General features: G+C 36.7%; 1 protein-coding gene across 1 annotated transcript in view; it reads right to left on the bottom strand.

Annotated features, from left to right (window-relative positions):
* LOC150090765 (integrin alpha-PS1-like) overlaps positions 1-20,524 on the bottom strand; it is a 373,692-nt gene extending 353,168 nt beyond the window's left edge. Inside the window, exons 1-2 of the mRNA XM_090379991.1 lie at positions 20,057-20,524; positions 584-714 (exon numbers count right to left, since the gene is read on the bottom strand). Coding sequence (XP_090236117.1) covers positions 584-714; positions 20,057-20,241 — 316 coding nt within the window. The 5' untranslated portion in view covers positions 20,242-20,524. The remainder of the gene's footprint in view (positions 1-583; positions 715-20,056) is intronic.
* Positions 20,525-21,345: the final 821 nt, after the last annotated feature.

The raw sequence follows: 21,345 nt of genomic DNA, 5'->3' as shown, positions 1-21,345 counted from the left end.
CATGTATTATTAAAACGATTTCTCACTTACGGTCTCTTTTCTTTATGGTGCTTCTGTGTACAACACCGCTTCAGGAAAGCATTTCCGACCCCACATTGCTATATGATTTCGAGTTGTCAGGATGTACCCTACCCCTCTTAGAAGTTCTGAAACGTTTAACTGAAACACCCTGTATATATATATATATATATTAAATGTAATTTAAACTCACTTCAGCTGACATGAGACTTTGCATTTTTGCCATCCCTGTATTCGACTTAACTAAACTTGCCCACCCATATCTGATGACAGCTCTACCACCTTTTATTTTATTTTACTTTATTTTGTTTAATCATTTGGTATTAATAATTTTACTTTACAGTTCCTTCATCTCCAAATTGGCTTTGCAATTCAGTCCATAATTTTCTTAATCCATCATAACTTTTAGGATATTAACATTCTTTTGCCTTTTTCAAATCTACAATACTTGTTTTTTCTACTATCCTTACCCTTCTAGTCCTTGGCATGTTGTGTTATTTTCACCTCCATCTATGCAAACTTTATCAGATTTTTTAAAACCAATTTAAGTTCATTGATTACTTACGCTGAGTATCATAGTCAATATTAATCTGGCTACAGTCTTTTTTCCAAGTATTTACATTACACCTGTAAACTGCTCCTGAATGATTTGTCCCAGGTTGTCCAGTATTGGCTTTTGGAGCACCAACCAATATTCTGAAAAAGAAATTGAAATTCATATAAAAAAATTTAAGACAGTTTATGAATAACAATGGAAAATAAAAAAGATAATAAGATATAAAATAACATTTTATTATCCATAAAGTTTGTATAAAAGTACTATGTTCTCATACAGCCACTTATTTTCTCTGATATTCTGCCAGGTTTGCATTAACTACTACCTCCACACCGTTAGTTCTTTCCTCAGCTTCTCAGTTCTCTCTTTTAAATTCAGGCTAGGAAGCTCACAGGTTTTATGAGGCTCATTTTTTTTAAGGTTACATAACCAGTAGATTTCCAAACATTTTTTTAAATTTCAGCACTGCAGTTTACAGTACAGTGTTGAAATAAAATTAACTTTTGAGAGAATGTGATAAAATTAAAATTGTACAAGATATACAATAAAGAATCAATTTCCAACCTCAAGAAATTTTGTGGCAAAAATAATATTTATAGTAATGTTTTTCATTGTTTATTTATGTTTTATGAAAATGAAATTAATTTAATTTTCATAAAACAATTTGGATAAATACTGAAACTCATTAACATAGGTCAATTAAAAAAATCATTAACGAGTTGCTAGTACAAAATTTGTCTATCGAGCAAAATTTAAGTTAACACAAAGGCAAACAAATTTCTCATGCATTTAGAGCAAAATTCAAGAATTTTAATACCTTCATGCAGCATTATATGCAAACAAACAACAAAACAAGCAACAAATGAAAGAGAAGATGCTGAAATGACAATTAGAAAGCCATTTTTTTACCCCTAGCCATCAAAAGAATAATATTTTAGTACAGTGAAACAGACACTACTGGGTCAGAAGAAGGTGTCCAATTTTTTTAGGATGTGTCCACTTTGCAAAAATCAGTGTAGCCAGTTTCAATAATTCAGAAAAATGAAATTCACTGAAACCAGTTGTTTACTGGTTTTTTTATTTTTTTTATTGTACATATTTCAATTAATTAATTTTTAATAAATAACACAACTTTTAGTAAATATAATTAACTTTTAGTAAAAATGAACATAAATGACTTTGTTCAGGAGCATTTAATTTTATCAATTTCATTATGGATAACAGGATCACTCACTAGTTTTAGTCATTGTATTCATTAGTTCTGCAACTAGTAGTATTCATTAGTTCTGCTCACGTATTTTTTTAATATAATAGGATATGCCTCCTTTAATGGATCAAAACCCCACCCTTTTTAAACTTCTGCACACAGCTCTGCAACAACATCAAGAAATTTTATTTCTTAAAAAATTAGCACACAATCAATGTAACAACCAGGAAAATTTCAACTAGCATTCCAAGAGAAAATCTGCATATGTGAACAAACTTTGCATGTACCTACTTAAATTATTACAATTGCTCAGTGCTGAATAAAAGTGGTATGTGACTGCACAGGAAAACTGTCATTTTCCCTCAGTCAAAAATCTGGACACCGCTACTGCTAAAGCAATGTTAAGCATCGCATAGCAACAACATGCTTAGCGATTTTAGCAAATGTACAGGGTGTTCACAAACCTCCTTACAAAACTAAAACATTATGTGAATAAGTTACATATACAAATTTGTATATGTACCCTATTCACATAATGTTTTAGTTTTGTAAGGAGGTTTGTGAACACCCTGTACATTTGATAAAATCGCTAAGCATGTTGTTGCTATGCAATGCTTAACGTTACTTTCATAATTGCTTTAGCAACAACGGTGCCCAGATTTTTGACTGCAAGACAATGACAGTTTTCCTGTGCCATCACATACCACTTTTGCTCAGCACTGACAGAGACAGAGAATATCTTCAAGTTTTTATTCACTAATCAGGAAAATGTGCGTGACTACATAAACCTTCATGAATTTTTTATACCATTAAAAATTGTAGGTGTACTCTGTGACTTCTTTTTAAACAGTATTTGAAATTACACATAATGGAGGTGGGAGACTGCAGCTCATTGAACCAAAGTACACTCTGTGCCTTCTCAGGGTTGGTAAATTCCACCACAATTACAGTTTTGTAATTGTGGTGGAATCTACTGCAGAGCCACCCTTTTCTTGTTGATGAATAAAAACTTGAAGATATTCTCTAACACCTGAAATAGTTACAGATTTGTATGATGTGCCCTATTCATACAATATTGTAGGTTTATAAAGGAGATTTATGAATACCTTGTATTTGTGAATGTGGAAAATCCTTGTGGGCTACTGGTCAAAATTACCTAGGTAGACTTTTGGAGCTTTTTATGTGCATACCATAAACTGAATCTTACATACAGACTTGGTAAAGTTTTTGTTTTTTTTTTATTCTGGAAACAATATCTCTCAGTTTTGCAATTTTACTGTCTTGCTAAGTGATGCAAAACAGTGGAAATACATTGGACAGACTAAATAAGTTTGTAAACATTCCTTACAAAGTAATGACATATGTGCCATCTGTTCCATGGATTATGGCCATTAAAATCTAATTAGTATAATACTGACCTTCACTTGCCTTCATTGCAAATGCTGTTGACCAATGAAAATCCATATGTATGTCAATTACCCATAAAACCCTCCCTTGATAGGACAGTTTTAAAGGTGTCCACATCTGTATTAGAGTGTCAATTTTGGAGAGGTTGTCTTAACATGTAATTTCTATTACTTCTGGCCAGGACACAAACCTGAGTGTCCACCATTAAGGGAGGTTTCACAGTACAATAAAATCAAACGGTATTAGTGACTATTGGACACATTGTGCAATTAGGATAGTATTGTCATTTTTTACAATGGAAGTGATGTCATTTGTGCACCTATACAGTTTTAACTAGCCAACAGTCCTCAAGACTTCACAAACATTTTCAGGCATATATTTGGTACTGTCTACCAGTGACGGCCTGAAGAATTTCTGTTAGTAATCCTGAGTATATAACCGACATGCATAAGCACACTGTGGGTGACCACCCAGGTGTGAACCAACATAAGCAGGGGTTGAGGTGTGGTGCCCACACCACATGGGGGAATGCCACTCCTCTGTGTTACCAGGCAATACTAGGTGGTAGATGACTCATCAACTGGCAATACAACCACTTTGCTTATTGGTGGCTTGAAGTGGTGGAACCCATGGTTAGTCAGCAGAGCTAAGTTCCAGCCAACCCTTCCCCATCTCTTCCATTATGCAGTATGACTGATGACTTTTGAGGTTATGATGGACATCATGGCGAGGTCCAGTCTTCCTTACATTTCAAGGGTACAGCTCTAAAAACGGTGTTTGCCGGCCAGCCGCTAGTTAGTACACTAGAGGGTTAGAGGCTTCTGGATCAGCTAGTGTATAACCTTGCTACCTCTACTCTGCCAGATAGTAACTGGAGGGAGGTCTGAGTAGTGTGAATGCGGGGGGGGGGCATTGTCGAGGTCACGTTATGTCAAGGATCTGGGTATATTCTCAACATGTGTACGCCATATCCAAAAATTTCATTACTTCATACAGCATGTTCCCCCCCCAACTTTTTCTTACTATTGAATACATGAATTGTCAAACTAATGGAGTAAGTTTATCTGCGAAAAGATCTAAACCACCCAAACGCTTCCTAGTTCATTTCACAAATATACATGGTCTCAATTCTAATCTCAACGATGTCCATTTCCACTTGCAATCTGCCAAACCCCATGTACTTTTTCTGACAGAATCTCAGTTATCGGTTGATTCAATTACTGCTCATCTCAGTTACCCAAATTATTCGCTGTATGACTCCTTTCGCCTCAAAGGTGGTACTTGTGCATATGTCTGTTCCGATATTCCCTGTCAGAGACTTGGTAATTTGGAATCTCCTCTTTTCGATCTTCTCTGCTTAAAATCTCTTTACCTCATTCTGCCAAATTCATCTGTTGTCTCTACCGTTCTCCCAACTGCACTAATCACTTGGAGCTCATCGACTTCCTCCCTTTGCAACTTGACTTTCTCCAGTACAACTTTCCTAACAGTGAGGTTATTTTCCTTGGTGATTTTAACGTTCACAACTCCAGCTGGCTTCCGCTTTCTAGTCACACCAATCTAGCTGGTTAAGATGCTGAGGCTTTTGCAATTACTAATGACCTCGCACAGATTGTTCATTTACCTACAAGAATACTGGACAATCCTAACCATACAGCCAACATGCTTGATCTTTCTCTCACAAAACAACCCTTCTAAGTACACAGTCGAAGTGAGTGGTCCTTTAGGCACTTCAGATCACAACTTGGTGATTGTCTCTTCCCCAATGGAACCTTTATCTCATGGCTATTCCCAACCTCGTGTTGTGTGGCATTACAAGAATGCAAAATGGGATGACCTGCGAGACTTCTTTTTTTCTTTTCCTTGGTCAGATTACTGTTTCAAAACTTCTGATGTCAACGTTTGCTCAGATCGTGTCAGTGAAATTATTCTTGTAGTAATGTAATTTTTTATACCACACTCCACATTAAAATCTTGTCCTTTATCTAAACTTTTGTTTTCCAATAAATGTGCTAAGGCTATTCAGGAGAAGAATGTTACATATCATAATTGGCTTGTTTCCAAATCTTCGGTTTCATTTTCTGCCTACACCAAAGCTCACAACAATTGTAAAGCAGTTATTAATCAGTCCAAACTAGATTTTGAGCAGGCTAAGAGTAGAAAACTTGATTCTTGCCCTAATGGTAGCCAAGCATTCTGGTCTCTTCCCAAAGTTATTTGGCCCCAAACTTTTGCCCATCTCTGTCAAAACCAGATGGTTCTGTCATCACTTCGGCCAAGGATAAAGTTGACCTGCTACCATCCCATTTTTCTTCCAACTCCTGTATTAATGATCTTGGTAAAATACCTCCCAACATTCCCAACATGCTCCATTCCATGCCTCCTGTGGTCTTCCGTCAAAAGGATGTCAGAAAGATTCTGACGAATCTTGATGGCAAGAAAGCTCCAGGTCCTCATGGTATTTCTTCACTTGTTCTCAAAACCTGTGACCCTCAACTTACTCCTGTTCTTTGCCGCCTTTTTTCACTTTCTTATTCCAAGGGTGTTTTTCCTTCTGCTTGGAAATTTGCTCATATCCAGCCAGTTCCTAAAAAGGGTGACAAATCGCTCCCATCCAATTATTGTCCCATTGCAATTACTTGTACTCTTTCTGAAGTAATCTAGAGAAATCAATTAACCGCTGACTCTTAAACTACCTACAAACCTTCCGTCTGATCAAAGATTGTCAGTATGAATTCCATCAGTATCGATCCACTGGTGATATTCTGGCTTATGTTACCCATTTATGGACAAATTCAATGGAAAACTTCAGTGAAAAAGTTGCTCTAGACATCTCAAAGGCTTTCGATCGTGTTTGGCATAGAGGTCTTCTAAACAAGCTTTAATCTTATGGTTTGCCAACTGTTTTTTGTAATTGATTATCCAGTTCTCTCTTTGATCGCTTACTGAGGTTGATGGCAGATGGCTCTCTGTCTTCTAACTTCTCCGCTAATGCTGGTGTTCTCCAAGGTTCAGTTCTTTCCCCCACTCTTTTCCTCTTGTATATTAGTGACCTTCTTCCATTGACTGGAAGTCTTATGCATAGTTTTGCCAATGATAGCACATTGCATTCCACTTTCCATTTTGAGAAACCTTGCCTTGCTCGATAAGCTTCAACTTCTCGAATATTAATTTTTTTTTTTTTTTTTTTTTGTTAGTTGTTGGCGCATCGGCTTCTGTGGCCATATTGCACCTCCCAAGGTTTTTGCATTTTCTACTCTGATCCAAGCCCGAGGCCTTTTGAGTACTCATTACCAATTCCTTAAATGCCGATCTCCAGGTAATTCTCCAGTGGGGCAAAAACAACTTAGTTGATTTCAATCCTTCTAAAACTCAGTCTTGTCTTATATCTTGCAAAAAAGGATTCTTATGGTCCTATGCTTATCTTTGATGACTCTCCGATTTCTAAGCAAGTTGATATATCTCTTTTGGATATTACCCTGACTTCTAATCTCTCTTGGCACAAGCACATTACAAATATTGCTTCCTCTGCATCTAAAAAACTTAGTTTTCTCTTTCGCTCTCGGCAATACTTTTCTTCCTAACAGCTGTACAAATCACAAATCTGCCCAACCATGTAATATTGTTCCCACATCTGGGGGCATTGCCCCCAAAACCTCTCTCAGGCTTCTAGATTCCATTCAGAAGAGGGCAGTTAGGTTAATTAATGACTCATCTCTAACAGAGTCTCTCCACTGCTGTCTCATAGATGTACTATTTCTGCTGCATGCCTTTTCTACAGATACGTCCTTGGGCACTGTTCTTCTGAATTGGCTTCTATAATTCCCGCTCTTTCTTTCAAAACAGTCCGAACAAATACCAGCACCAGCCAACATCCATTCACTGTCCAACTTCAAACTCACAGAACCAACTTTTCATCTTCCCCATTTATTCATTCAACTGCCGTTTTCTGGAACAACCTTCCATCATATGTCTTTCCTGAAAATTACAGTCTACAGAAGTTCAAGTCTAATGTCAACAAATATCTTCTCTTGTCTTCTCAACCTCCAACCCAAGCATGGTACTAAGTACTATAGGTTCTAATACCTCTCGTGTTTGGTGTTTTAATAAAAAAAAAAAAAAAGTGCCCTGTGTGGAATGGCCCTCCCCTTCATAGATAATGAAATGCACAAGGAATTTTAATTTATTCTTAAACTTCAAAACTGGAATAACAATATAACTGTAATTGAACAACATAACTACTTTCAAAGCTATATCCTATCTTACGTATTATTTAGTTGATGATCAAATTGCGATTATAAAAATATCAGTAATATTATAATAACATACTCTAATACAGTGGTTCCCAACCGGTGGTTCGGGAAACCCTAGGGGTTCGCAAAAGTGTTCCAGGGGTTTCGCACTAAAAATTCTGTAATGACATCTGCTTAGATTTACATAGGTATATTATTGTAAACTTCTTTGAGAGTCTTCTAGATGAGCAGAAAACCCCACTACACTATTATTATGGGGAATTTCAATGCTAAGGTTGGAAAAAGACAAACAGCGCAGAAAGGGAAACTATAAGAAAATTTGGAACTGGTGAAAGAAATGAAAGACTTGTGGAATTTGCAGAATCTCAAGGAATGTTAGCAATGAACACTTCTTTCAAGAAAGGGGTGAACAGAAAGTGGACCTGGAAGAGTCCAAATGGATTAACAACTAATGAAATTGACTTCATCCTCACTAACAGAAGATATATTGTGAATGATGTTACCATCCTGAATAAGGTAAATGTTGGAAGTGATCACAGAATGGTAAGATGCACACTTGATATAGATGTAGGTAAGGAAAGGAAAAAACTGACGAGTAAATAATACGAAGGGCTTTGAGATAACAAAGAGGAGAAAAAGCAGTATGTACTGGAACTTAAGAACAAGTTAGAGCTTCTACAGACTGCTCAAGACCAAGATATCGACGAGAAATATTACAATTCTGAAAGTGATAAAGCCCAAGAAACCTATAGGTAAAAAGAAATCCAAAGAAGAAAAAATTAGTCAAGAAACACTTGTCATGACGAACCAAAGGCGACAAATGAAGAGCAAGATAAACACTGGCAAGGAGAAAATTGAGTATACTGAGTTATGTAAAGCCATTAGAAAGAGGCTCAGAGAGGACATAAGAAGATTTCACACAATAAAGTTAGAACAAGCATTAAGGGAAAACAAAGGACTTAAATCAGCAACCATGAGCAGTAATAGAAAAAGACAAATGATACTGAAACTGAAGAAGATTTCACACAATAAAGTTAGAACAAGCATTAAGGGAAAACAAAGGACTTAAATCAGCAACCATGAGCAGTAATAGAAAAAGACAAATGATACTGAAACTGAAGAATACCGATGGTGTATTTATAAATAGCAGAGATGGCATAATTCAAATAGCAGAAGACTACTATAGAGAATTATACAAAGAGCGAGGGAATGATGCCAGCAGTGGGGAAGATGGATCGCAAATTAGCAACACATATGACATACCCGATATTCTTCCTGATGAGGTAGAACAGGCGTTGAAGAAAATGAAGAATCAGAGAGCCCAGGGGAAGATGAAGTTACTGTAGAGTTATTAAAATTGGGAGGAAGAGACAACACAAAAACTGGCAAGGCTCTTCACAAAATGCATTAGAAAAGGTGTGATGCCTAAGCAGTGGAATAATGCAATCATAATTTTGCTGCATAAGAAAGGAGATAAATCAGAAATTGGAAATTATAGACCAATTAGCTTGTTATCCCACATCTACAAGTTGTTCACAAAGCTCATTACTAACAGATTAGAAAGAATACTTGATGAGAATCAACCAAAAGAGCAAGTTGGCTTGAGGACAGGATTCTCAACTATGGATCACCTTCACGGAATATCACAGCTAATGGAGAAAGCAAATGAATATAAAACAACATTATGCCTGGCATTTGTGGATTATGAAAAGGCATTTGACTCCATACAGCATAAGGCAATGTTTCAGGCACTGGAAAGACAAGGCATAGACCCCATATATTATGATTTTGAAGAAAATATATGAGAACGTTACCTCCTTTATTAGACTAGACAAAGACAGTAGTAAATTTAAAATCGAGAAAGGAATTCGACAAGGAGACACAATATCTCCGAAGCTGTTTACTGCTGCCCTTCAGGAAGCTTTCAGAAGATTGAAGAAGACTGGTCGCAGAAAGGAGTCAATGTGAATGGAGAGTACCTAAACCATTTACGATTTGCAGATGACATTGTGGTCATAAGCCACGATCCCAAAGAATTAGACGAAAATCTTAATCAGTTATGCACAGTTAGTAAGGATTCTGAACTAAAGATGAATATGGCTAAAACAAAAGTAATGATGAACAAGTATACCACAGAAAGGGACATAATAATTGAAGGAGCAGTAATTGAAAAGGTGGAGTCATATACTTATCTGGGACAAGTTATTAGCTGTAATAATGATAAATGGCTGGAAGTCAAGAGAAGAATAAATTTTGGAAGGATAGCATTAAGGAAATATAGTCACATACTGAGGAGCAATATTCCAGTTTGTCTGAAATGTAAAATAATGAACCAATGTATACTCCCCACCATGACTTATGGAAGTGAAACTTGGGCACTCACCAAAAGAATGGAAGAGAAGTTGAGAACTACACAGCGAAGAATAGAACGAATTATAATGGGAATCAGACTGTTAGATAAGAAGAGAAACACATGGATTAGGCAGCAAACTCAAGTAAGGGACATTCTTATCAAAACTAAAGAACTAAAATGGTCTTGGGCAGGACACATAGCTTGAAAACATGATGACAGATGGACTAAGAAAATAACAGAATGGTACCCAAGAAAACCTGGAAGACAACAGCAGAGATGGATAGATGAAATTCATGAGTTTGTGGGTAGTAAATGGATGGCCATTGCACAAAACAGAAGGAACTGGAAAGTTGCTGAAGAGGCCTTCATCCTGCAGTGGGTTGAAAATGGCTGATGATGATTATTGTAAACCACAAAAGATAACTAATAATAAACAATAAAGTAAAATAAAATTCAATAAAAGTAAAGAATTACCAAAGAAAGAAACCACACCTCCCACAATTCCTTTTAATTAGTTTACCATTTTACAGTATATCATGTTAAATAAATCTGTTTTCCATACTAGTTTTTTTTTTTTCATTCTCAAGGATCATTGTTATGTATAGGTACTTTTTTTTTTAGAACCTGTAGTACTTAGTACTGTGCATGAGTTGAAGGTTGATAAGATGAAAGAAGATACTTGTTGACATTAGATGAACTTCCGTAGATTGTAATTTTCAGAAAATACTTATGAAGGAAGGTTGTTCCAGAAAACTGAAGATAAATGAGGAAGAAGAAAAATTGGTTCTGTGAGTGTGAACTTGGACAGTAAAAGGATGTTGACTGGTTGCGCCATGTGTTCGGACTGCTTTAAAAGAAAGAGCGGGAATTATAGTATCTACAGAAAAGGCATGCAACAGAAATGCAAGTATCTACAGAAAAGGCATGCAACAGAAACAGAAAGTCTATGGAGAGACGAGACATTAATTAACCTAACTGCCCCCTTTTGAATGGAATCTAGAAGCCTGAGAGAGGTGGTTTTGGGGGTACCGTCCCAGATGTGGGAACAATATTCCATGGTAGGGCAGAATTGCAATCTCTCTCTCTCTCCCCCTCTCTCTCCCTCTCCCCCTCTCCCTCCCTCCCCAGTACAGGCATATGCTGCAACCAGTCAACATCCTTTTACTGTCCAACTTCAAACTCATAGAACCTAAACACCACCAGTGCTTTTTTTGTGACGGTACGCAACAGTACGGCATACCGGCACATTTATTAACAATGACGTGTGACATTTGTATGCAGTGCACTTTGAAATTTGTAATACAGTAATACCCCGAAGTTACGCGATAGGTGGGTCCGACGAAAATCGCGTAAGTCGGGGTAAAACTTTGCATATAAATACATATAAATTTTGCTTAATTGGGACCAAGGACTAACAAAAACACTAGTTTAGAAGAAAAATATTAATAAAATTGCAGTTCTTTATACATATTAATACAAAATATATATTAAAAAAATAAATGACTTACTTAAAAAAGTTATTTCGATGTCGATGGCTTCATAAAATCTAACAAATTCGTCTGACGACACAGCGCCTTCTTTTTTTCACGCAGAATTTCTTCGTAGCAAGCTAATAATTTTTTTATTCCTTGCTTTGTAACTGTAACGCGTTCTTCGTTGGAGTCTATGTTTTCTAAAATTTTTAAGCCCTTTTCAATTGAGCTGAGACCTTCTGTCAAGTTTGCAATTGTCATGTGCTTTTCTGGTGGAACTGGGTCTGAAGTGTCGAATTCAGTTACGTTTTGCTCACGCATCTCTATGAGCTCATTCATTGTCAGCTCCTGACTATGTGAATCCAACAGCTCGTTGACATCATCACCATCGACTTCCAAATCTAATTGCCTGGCAAGATTAACAACTTCTTCTATCACATGAGCGACATGATCGGTTTCTGGCGTTGTTTTCGTCTCGTTTTTGAAAAAAAATGGACAAAGTTTCTTCCAGACACCATTCAATGTTTTTTTGTGAATTTCATTCCAAGATTCTCCAATGATTCTTACGGCATCTAAAACATTGAATTGTTTCCAAAAGTCTTTAACAGACATATCACTATTTTGTCTCATAGCTTCATTCAGACGTGCAAACGAACGCCTCGTGTAGTAGGCCTTGAATGTTTTGATGACTCCCTGGTCCATCGGTTGAAGCAAGCTGGTTGTGTTTGGAGGCAAAAACACAACTTTCACACGTGGGTCGAAATTAATTAGGGTGGCAGGAGGGTGACCGGGTGCATTGTCAATAAGAAGCATCACTTTAAATGGAATCTGTTTAGATTTGCAATAACGTTCGACTTCTGGTATGAAGTGGTGACCAAACCAGTCCTCAAAAACGGAAGCTGTCACCCAAGCTTTATGATTTGACTTCCAAATCACTGGTAAACTAATTTTAGATATGTTTTTTAAAACTCTTGGGTTTTCGGAGCGATAAATTAAGAGAGGTTTTAACTTGAAGTCACCAGCTGCATTCCCGCCAAGCATCACTGTCAATCGGTCTTTGGAAACCTTAAAGCCTGGAAAGCTTTTTTCTTCACGCGCGATAAAAGTTCTTTTAGGCATCTTCTTCCAGAACAGGCCAGTCTCATCCACGTTAAATACGGTTTCACTGCTATAGCCACCTTCTTCTATCATAGCCTTGAGTGTCTCAGGAAAAGAAGACGCAGCTTCTTTATCGGCACTTGCTGCCTCTCCACTCTCCGCGATACTGTGCCAGTTACAGCGAGTTTTAAATCGGTTGAACCAACCGTTACTAGCTACAAAGTTTTCATCTTTGTCCGCCTCCTCAGCTTCTTCTTTCAACCTCTCAAAAATCAGCTTAGCTTGATAGCACACAGTGTTCTGATCGACTGGACAATTCTTCACTTTTACTTGATTATCACACCATAATTTCAGCATTGTTTCCATCTCAGCAATAATACCATGACGTTTACGAATTATGCTTGAGTTCAAGGATTGAGCATTTTTCACCGCTTCGAGAATTCTTTCTTTATCTTTTATGATTGTTCTTACTGTGGATTCCAGTAGCTCAAACTTCTTTGCCAATTCACAAATTTTCATTCTGCTATCAAAATCCTTGATAATGTTAAGTTTACATTCCAAAGATATCGTTTTCCTTTTCCTACTAGGTGCAGGAGAATCAGATTTACTTCGTTTGAACGACATAGTTTTTTAAGGGTTTAGAAAACTTTCGTCGATCGTAGAATCGTATGTAATTGTGCACGTAGAGTTCGCACGAAACACGTCCAATGCGTATCACAGCAAGTGAAACACTGAGGGTCGTTTTTCATATGCCATCGATACAGTCAGTCCTCGTATAGAACGATAGTGTTAATTGTGTTCCTATAAACCCTCGTGCAATAAACAACAGGCCCTATGGGAAAAATCGGGTTAGGTGCCGACCACCCAAGATTGAACACACATTTTATTGCTTTTCTTTTTCTCTCTGAGTGTGCAGTGTCGTTACCAGGACGCTTCCTTTTCGCACCTTTACTCGTTTTTAGGGAATAAAGCACAATTACAAAACGAGGAGGCACCCTTGATACGCATAAGCTGCGCGCATGTAGCAACTGAATAAACAACACCATAAAGGCAGAGATACACTATTAACACCTCACATTTCTAGGGGGTTACTACCATAAAACAATAAAAATCCAGTTGTGTTTCTGCTAGTGGAATCTGTTATAAACTGGTAGTAAACTCGATCTAATTGCATACCGATAGCTGGAATTGTGTTGGTTTTTACGTTATTATGGTGAAATGTGTTTCCCCTTCACTGATATAAAAAAACATAAAAGCAGCAAAGTTGAATTTTGTTCATCTTTGGCTCTCACTCTCCGCCGTCCCACCGTATATCGATAACATATGAAAACGACCTTGAAGATAGTGGGCGGCAGCGTTGCCAAACGAAAAAATCAAGAACCGCGTAACTCCGAGTTCGCGTAAGTCGGGGTAGCGTAAGTCGGGGTATTACTGTATACCATAAATTTTTTTCACATGTTTATCTACTATTCAAATAAGCTTAAAATTATTTAACTTAATTTACATTTTTCACTGTCTATTGTTAAGATATTTTCTATATAAAACTATATAACCATTTTTATAATTCTAAATTACTCAGGCAGACCTCTGTTTAATTATTTTGAATTCCCCTTGGAAATTACATTTAAAATAGTTTCCGTTGATCGAGAAAATTTTCATATAGCGAACGGATTAAAGAGCATTAACTCTGTATGCCCTGTTCGCATTTCTGGCCTTCAGGCAATTAGTGCTGCTGTGCAAATTAAGAGAGCTGAAGGGATTACCATTCTACAACTTAGTGGTACCTGGTAAAAACTATCCGACCACCCGTTCAACATATGGAGAAGTCATGCTGGTCTGCAGGGAGCACACAGAGTAGTAATGTATCTTACTCCTCTGTGAGTGAGCAGATCAAGGTGTATTCCCAATGGGCTCTGGTCCACCTTCTACTGCAGTGGTGTCCAAACATTTCCCGTACAGGGGCCACATTCAAAAAAAATTCAAAGTTAGATTTCTCTAGTGTGTTACATTTTCCATATCTTGTTGCATGTAAAAGTAAAATTGAAAATATTCGAAAATTTTATTAAGTACAATACACAATTACATTTACTGAACAAAACATTTAATGAGAATTTTTTTGATAATTAACAAAATTTAAAATGCTGTTGTAGTTCACTTTTCGGGCGGGCCATAGGTTGGACACCTTAGTGAATCAACTGTAAGAGCCCCGTTCAAGAATTAGAAAAGTGATTTTCTTTTACCCCGACAAATAATCATCTGTTGTTTCGCGGAAGTGCGTTATCCACATTTTTCTGTAAATTTTCCCTATCTCTGTTTACACGGTCACAATACCTGAATATCCGAATGACAATAACATTTTGGACAGTTTCAAAAAAACAGAAAAGAAACAATTCAAATTTAAGAACTAGTGACAATACCGATGACGAGAGAAGGAAAATGAGGACAATGAAGGTATTAAACCTTCTAAGCATGAATTGTTGGCATTTGGTGAAAATGAAGTTAGAAAATTGTCAATTAGGTTATAGTTAAACGCAATTCGTGGATACCCAATTGAAAAGATGGTTTCGGAAGAATTGAAGAATTTGATGGACGCTCTGAGTGCGATACCAATTTCATCGATTGAATGTGAATGAGGATTTTCACAAATGAATCTGATTGTCAGCCCAACCAGAACTTTGTTGATGACAAAAACAGTTTCTTCATTATTGCTTCTTAAAATTGTATGCCCACCGCTGACCCGCTTCTTCGATCCAGCAAAATATTCGATTCGTGGCTGCTTTGGAAACATCATTCAGCAACCAACACACAAAGAGGAAGAAAAGAAGTCGGCATAGGGTGTCGGATGAAAACTTAATAAAAATTTGGAATATTCTACAAAAACTTTATTATAAAATTATTTTTACATATGTTATTTATTTTTACTTATTACTTTTAGGGGCCATAGTCTAACAAAGGACCCTTAAAATGTCACTCGGTTGTCTGCCTGTCCGTCCGTCTGTCACAGCATTGTATTTCTGGAACCACTCAACCTATTGACTAGAAATTTTGCATGGGTTTGCACATTAAGTGGGCCAACATAATGCCATAATGATCATTGTTGGCAAAAATTTGTCTGAGAAATGGAGGGGGGTTAAAACGTGGGGCGATAAAATGTTGTTGACAACCTATAGCTACACCGCTGGAAACAGCTCAACGAGTACATTTAAAATATAATTTTAAAATTAAAAATGGCGGCGCCAGACAGAAAAATGCGAGTAATTTTCGTGTCTCCCTCTCTATTTCCGTCGCTAATGGAGCTAAAAATTTAAAAATCACATGAGTGATTTGGTCGTCACCTCTATTTCTTGTGAGTGTTCTCAGAATCCAGTCTGTGTGCTTGTCTCTTCGAAATTTATAAATTTCTACATCGTTTCTCTCTATTGCCCACCGTCAGAAGATTTCCAATTGGCTCTGCACAATATAGATAGATTATGTACAAAGTTTGCCTTGAAAAACTTGATAATTTCTGGTGATGTAAATGCAAAATCCAATATGTGGCATAGCGGGTTTACTGACCCTCTTGGTTCAGCCCTGGAAGATGTTATTCTTGCTCATGGACTTACTGTTCAAAATTTGCCTAATAAACCCTACACTTTCGACCGTCAATGGTGAAAGCAATATTGATATTACTCTGACCTCTGTCAAAATTGATTGTTGTATCTCTCATTGGGATGTTGTCCCAGAGTTAATCAACAGTGACCACCGTGCCATAGTTTATGGTCTTCTTCCTGGGCAGCGAGTCGATGACCTTCAACTTACTGATCTTAAGAAATTTTCCATTAACAGTATTTAATGAAACAAATTTAAAGATTTTCTCTCTGCTGTCTTTATGACAGAAATGATCGAATCCCTTAATATATTAATGGCTGAGGAGATTTCTGATTTCGTTCAAACCCAGTTGTATCTGGCCACTGATTATGCAGCAAAGAAAAAACACAACAAAACAACTTCTGTCCCTTGGTGGAACTCAGATCTTGCAAATTTAAGATCGCAAGTTCAGAATGCAAGGAAGGAATATCAAAAACACAGACATCTGTCTCAACAGGATATTCAAGCATACAAGGATTCTTATAGAGATCTTCGAAGGAGATACCACAAAGAAATAGCTAATGCTAAAATAGATTGTTGGCAAGGATTTGTCAAACAGGTTGGGAATTCAGAACCGTGTTAGTTTACAAAATCTCCAGAAACAAACAAATCTGTGCAGAAGTGTACAATACAGTAAGAATAAACGGAGCAGAATCTGAGGACTGGAGCTCTACGGTACGTGCTATAGTGTCAAGTCTGTTCCCTAAAGATATTCCAGAGTTGGATACATTGGAGCAAGGCCAGATACGTCTTGAAAATAGTATGTATACGGGTTCAACTGATATTGAGTGTTTTAATCTGTTGGAGTTGGGTTCTGCCATAGCTAGACTAAACAGCAAGAAATGCCCCGGAATTGACCTTGTGGAGAATCTTGTTATCGTCAAGTTTTTCAACTTATACCCACAAGTACTGCTAAATCTCTTGAACAAATGCCTCCTGGAAGGATACTTTCCAAATCAGTGGAAATTGGCATTGCTCAAGATTCTTCATAAGACAGGGAAAAACACATCCGATCCCCATGCTATTCTTACGTTGACTAACTTTATCCAGAATTCATCTTCTAAATATGTTTTGGCAATTTTTGTGGACTTGAAGGCGCTTTTGACTCCCTCTGGTGGGAGAGTACCCTCAGGTCTTTAAGGCTGGATAAATGTGATAATTATGTGTACAGGGTACTGAGATCATACTTTAATGAGAGATACATCATGGTCAAGGCAAAGCATCTGTCTTATAAAGCCCAGGTTTCGAGAGGATGCCCCCAGGGGTCGGTGTTGGGGCCTCTCCACTGGAATGCCATATTAGATCAGTGGCTCATGAGAACACACGAGGATTCTCTAAAGGTGGCCTATGCCGATGACCTCGTGATTGCCATAGAAGGAAGGTCATGTAGGGTATTAGAGGACAAAATTCAACCCATCTTAGATGATTTGGTGGCATGGGCTGAAATCAACAAGCTCAAGATATCTCTGAGTAAAACAAATTTCATGACATTTAAAAACCACTTTAATTATGGAAGACCACCAAGAATTCAACTGAATGGTTCACAGATACCTTATGTTTCTCAAAACAAATATCTTGGCATAATCCTCAATGATAAATTAATCTTTCTCCCTCATGTCACCAAACTGAAGAAAAAAAATGAGAAATTTTACTGCTTCTGTTAGGTACTTTACTGTTAGGTTAGAAAAAAAAGTGATGCTTTATGAAATTGAGAAAGTTCACAAGATCAAGATATGAGTTTGAAAATCAAGTGTCCAGTGTCAAAAGAAATGAAAGAAGGATGATAAGATTGAAATGAAGTATGTCAGATGTTCCTAAACTGTAGCTCACTGTGCTATATAAGGAATTTAAACTTGTGGCCCCAAAACTAATCTGTTACCTACCCCAAACTGTTTGTGGGCCCACCCCAGCCTAATTCAAAGTATAATGACAATTTGTTCAATATATGAATTTCATCTGTACAAAAAGAAATAACTCATCAGAAATACCTATAATAAGACTCACAATTTGTCAGTCTTTTCATATACTGGCTTAACACACTAAAATTTCACTTTTGGCCTACTCATCCACTTGCATTTATCATTGCCACTGTTGGAAATTCCAGGTCTCGGAACAAATCTTAGCCATAAGTGATTTAAATATAAAAGAAAATTAAGGTTCAAGTATATATAACTCATCTGTGAGATAACTGTGTTTTTTTTTTAATGGTCTCACTCTTATTGGCTAGTCTGAGTTAAATCCTTCTTAGTACTTTCAAATGATATCAGGTCTGTCATTTCCAGTCACTTCTGGCATAATGCAAATTATACAAGTGTCATCTATGAAGTAGTTTGTTTGGTCATCTATGAGATAAGTGGTCTGTGTGTTTAAATTAAGTTTTATGCTTTTTTTTTTAAAGCAGTTTGTTTGGTCATCTAGGAGATAAGTGGTCCGTGTGTTTAAATTAAGTTTTATGCTTTTTTTTTTAAAGCAGTTTGTTTGGTCATCTAGGAGATAAGTGGTCTGTGTATTTAAATTAAGTTTTATGCTTTTTTTTTTTTTTTAAGCAGTTTGTTTGGTCATCTAGGAGATAAGTGGTCTGTGTGTTTAAATTAAGTTTTATGCTTTTTTTTTTTTTTTTTTAATCCATATTCTTTGAGGTTTTTTTGCCAATTTATCACGAGAGAAATGGATTCACAATTAGGATAAACAAATAGGAATAAAAGTTTGCTAGGGCTATAAACTAGTTCCCTAACTATCATGTTATTTTACCCTTTCATTTTCCAAAAAAAAAAAAAATGTCATTTTTATAAAATATAATCGCAATAATTTTCTTCACTGCTTCCAATACTAGCATAATTTTTAATTCATATTTTGATACTCTAATAAATAAAAATCATATTAAAAAATTAAAGTTGTTGGCTTTATTGCTTTTTTTTTTTTTGTAAAAACTTTGACAACTTATTTCATAAATAACAAATTAATGACCTATTCCAAAAAAGGTGTTCAGCAGGCAGTGGCGAAACTACCACACCAACAGGGTAAAAAAAAAAAAAAAAAAAAAATTCTGAATTACCCTGAGAGAGAGAACAAGAATCAGAAGTAGAAGGGAATCATCAAGAAAGAAAAGAGCAATGATATCCAGCTCAGGACCCTGGGTATGCCAAGCCCATACACACCAGAAGTTTGTTATTTAGGAGCATTAGCAACTAAGACCATATTGCTCGGGGATATGCGGTGGTCATTCCCTGACTTTTCCGCATCCTCCGTATTTGGTGGTGACGGGCTCGAACCCCGGTCTAATCAAGAAGCATATGCTACGCACTGCTGCTCCTTCCCACCTGGCTACGGAGGCACCTACACCAGAAGTGAGCCCCCGAGGATTAGTCTTATCCCTGTGACAGCAATAAGTTATTATACAAGGCCATTAGTTTTAAGGTTCAACTATGTCTATAATAACATATAAAACACGAAAAGTTCAGGCAGTGTATAAGTGAACAACCTGTAGTCAGCAGGACTTAACATTAAGACAGGGATTTTTTTGTGTTAGGCAACAGTTTCACTTTCCCAGTGATGGGAAATACGGGTATGCCTATTACAAACTAACGTATACTACACATTAAGTACGAACATATCACTATATTAAAATAAAAATGCTATTAATATGCATATTGTAATACTTTTTATGGTCTGCGGCCTTTACCTCGAATATAAGTGGTCCGTGGTTTATACCTCAAATATAGAAAGTGTTCTGTATCTTTAAAAAAAAGGCTGGAAACACTGGTCTATAAGAAGACACAGCCGTCTGCGTTATGTCACAAACGAATAGACTTCTGTACTTATCAGGCACGACTCAGCAAATACGATGAATCATATCCTTGCAACTACCTCATCCTCTTCCAGGAGGGCAGGGCGTGAAGCATTGTTTTGAAGAGAAGTAAAACTTCGGCAGTTTTATAATTTTGAACTATAAAGTTATACTGGGTATAATTAACACTAACAATCGCTTCGAATATTCACCCAGTCTAGTACACAATCATCGAGAATTCACAAGAAAATCCAACATATTAGAACCTCAATACTTACACTTGCTGCAAAACTCTTTCCGTTCTGGTGTCTACCACTTGATGCTGGGATACTGAATATCCAAAATATGTACCAGGTTCCCCATATTTTACTACTGGCAATCTAGGTTCTAAATTGAAAGCATTTGTAAAAAATCCACAGAAGAACACAAGAAGTTGAATCACAGTTCTCCAGCACATACCCATATTACGGAAATGATAGTAAGGAAGAAACAAACGCAGATATACACGGTATATGTACACAGTGATGCACAACTGTCTATTCAAACTGAATTTTAAAAAAATAAAATATACAAATGACAGTCGCTACAATTACACAAATCGACAATAATACCGTACTTCATGACTTTACTAGCCATTCAAGATGTTTACACTGCCAGATGAGAAATCTCTAACTTGCTTCCGAAACATATTACTGAAAGCAATACCATTGATTGGTACAACACAGGCAGGGCGTGACTATACGAAAGCAACGTTCTGGCACGATGGGGGTATTCACCTAATGAACTACAAATGAAATGTTTCCTTATAAGTCAAATACTATCTATGACTATATTTTACAAAAATAAGTGCAAAATGGTGCTGTTGTAAATTTATACGTGAAGAAAAATTTTATTATAAGAGCATAAAAAAACAATTAAAAATAAATTATTTCACTTTATCAAAAATTAAACGACAGAAGAGGAATATATAACCTGCGTGACTAAGGTGACTAGAGTCTACCCGGTTTCACGAAACTGTCCATTTTGGGTGAAATGTGCCCAATTTATCCGATTTTCATATGAAGCTGGGAACATTTGGACATTGCACCCAAAATTAATAATATATAATTTTGTTAATTCAGTATAGAAATTAGCATTATCGTAATAAATAGCAACATTCGTACATTTTACAACGTGAAAAGACAAGGCGAAAATATTCTACTAAAATATCAATACGAACTGTGTCAGTGGCGAAACTACCATAGCACGGCCAAACCACTTATGGCACATCCCGCAGTCGAGGAAGGACCAATGTCTAGTTTGGTATAGTTATTAAAGTTCAAGTGAGGTTCATTCAGCAATCTGGTGAGAGGGGACCAAAATTTATAGTTTCACCACTGACCTGTATGTTCCAGTTGCTTATTCCCTGCTTATAGATATCTTATACAATTTTCACATTTTAAATAATCAAGCAAGCAGAAGCAGCCTTTTGAAGTTATTGATAAAACAGAGGATCAGATATTTTATTCGCTCACTCCATTCAGTAAAATTCCTGGGCTTAAATACGTTTAAAAGCATGTGCTTACTT

Source organism: Mastigoproctus giganteus, chromosome 1, assembly GCF_048544385.1.
Source record: "Mastigoproctus giganteus isolate SK-2022 chromosome 1, ASM4854438v1, whole genome shotgun sequence".
Classification (NCBI taxonomy): domain Eukaryota; kingdom Metazoa; phylum Arthropoda; class Arachnida; order Uropygi; family Thelyphonidae; genus Mastigoproctus; species Mastigoproctus giganteus.
This window is presented reverse-complemented; position numbering and strand designations above follow the sequence as displayed.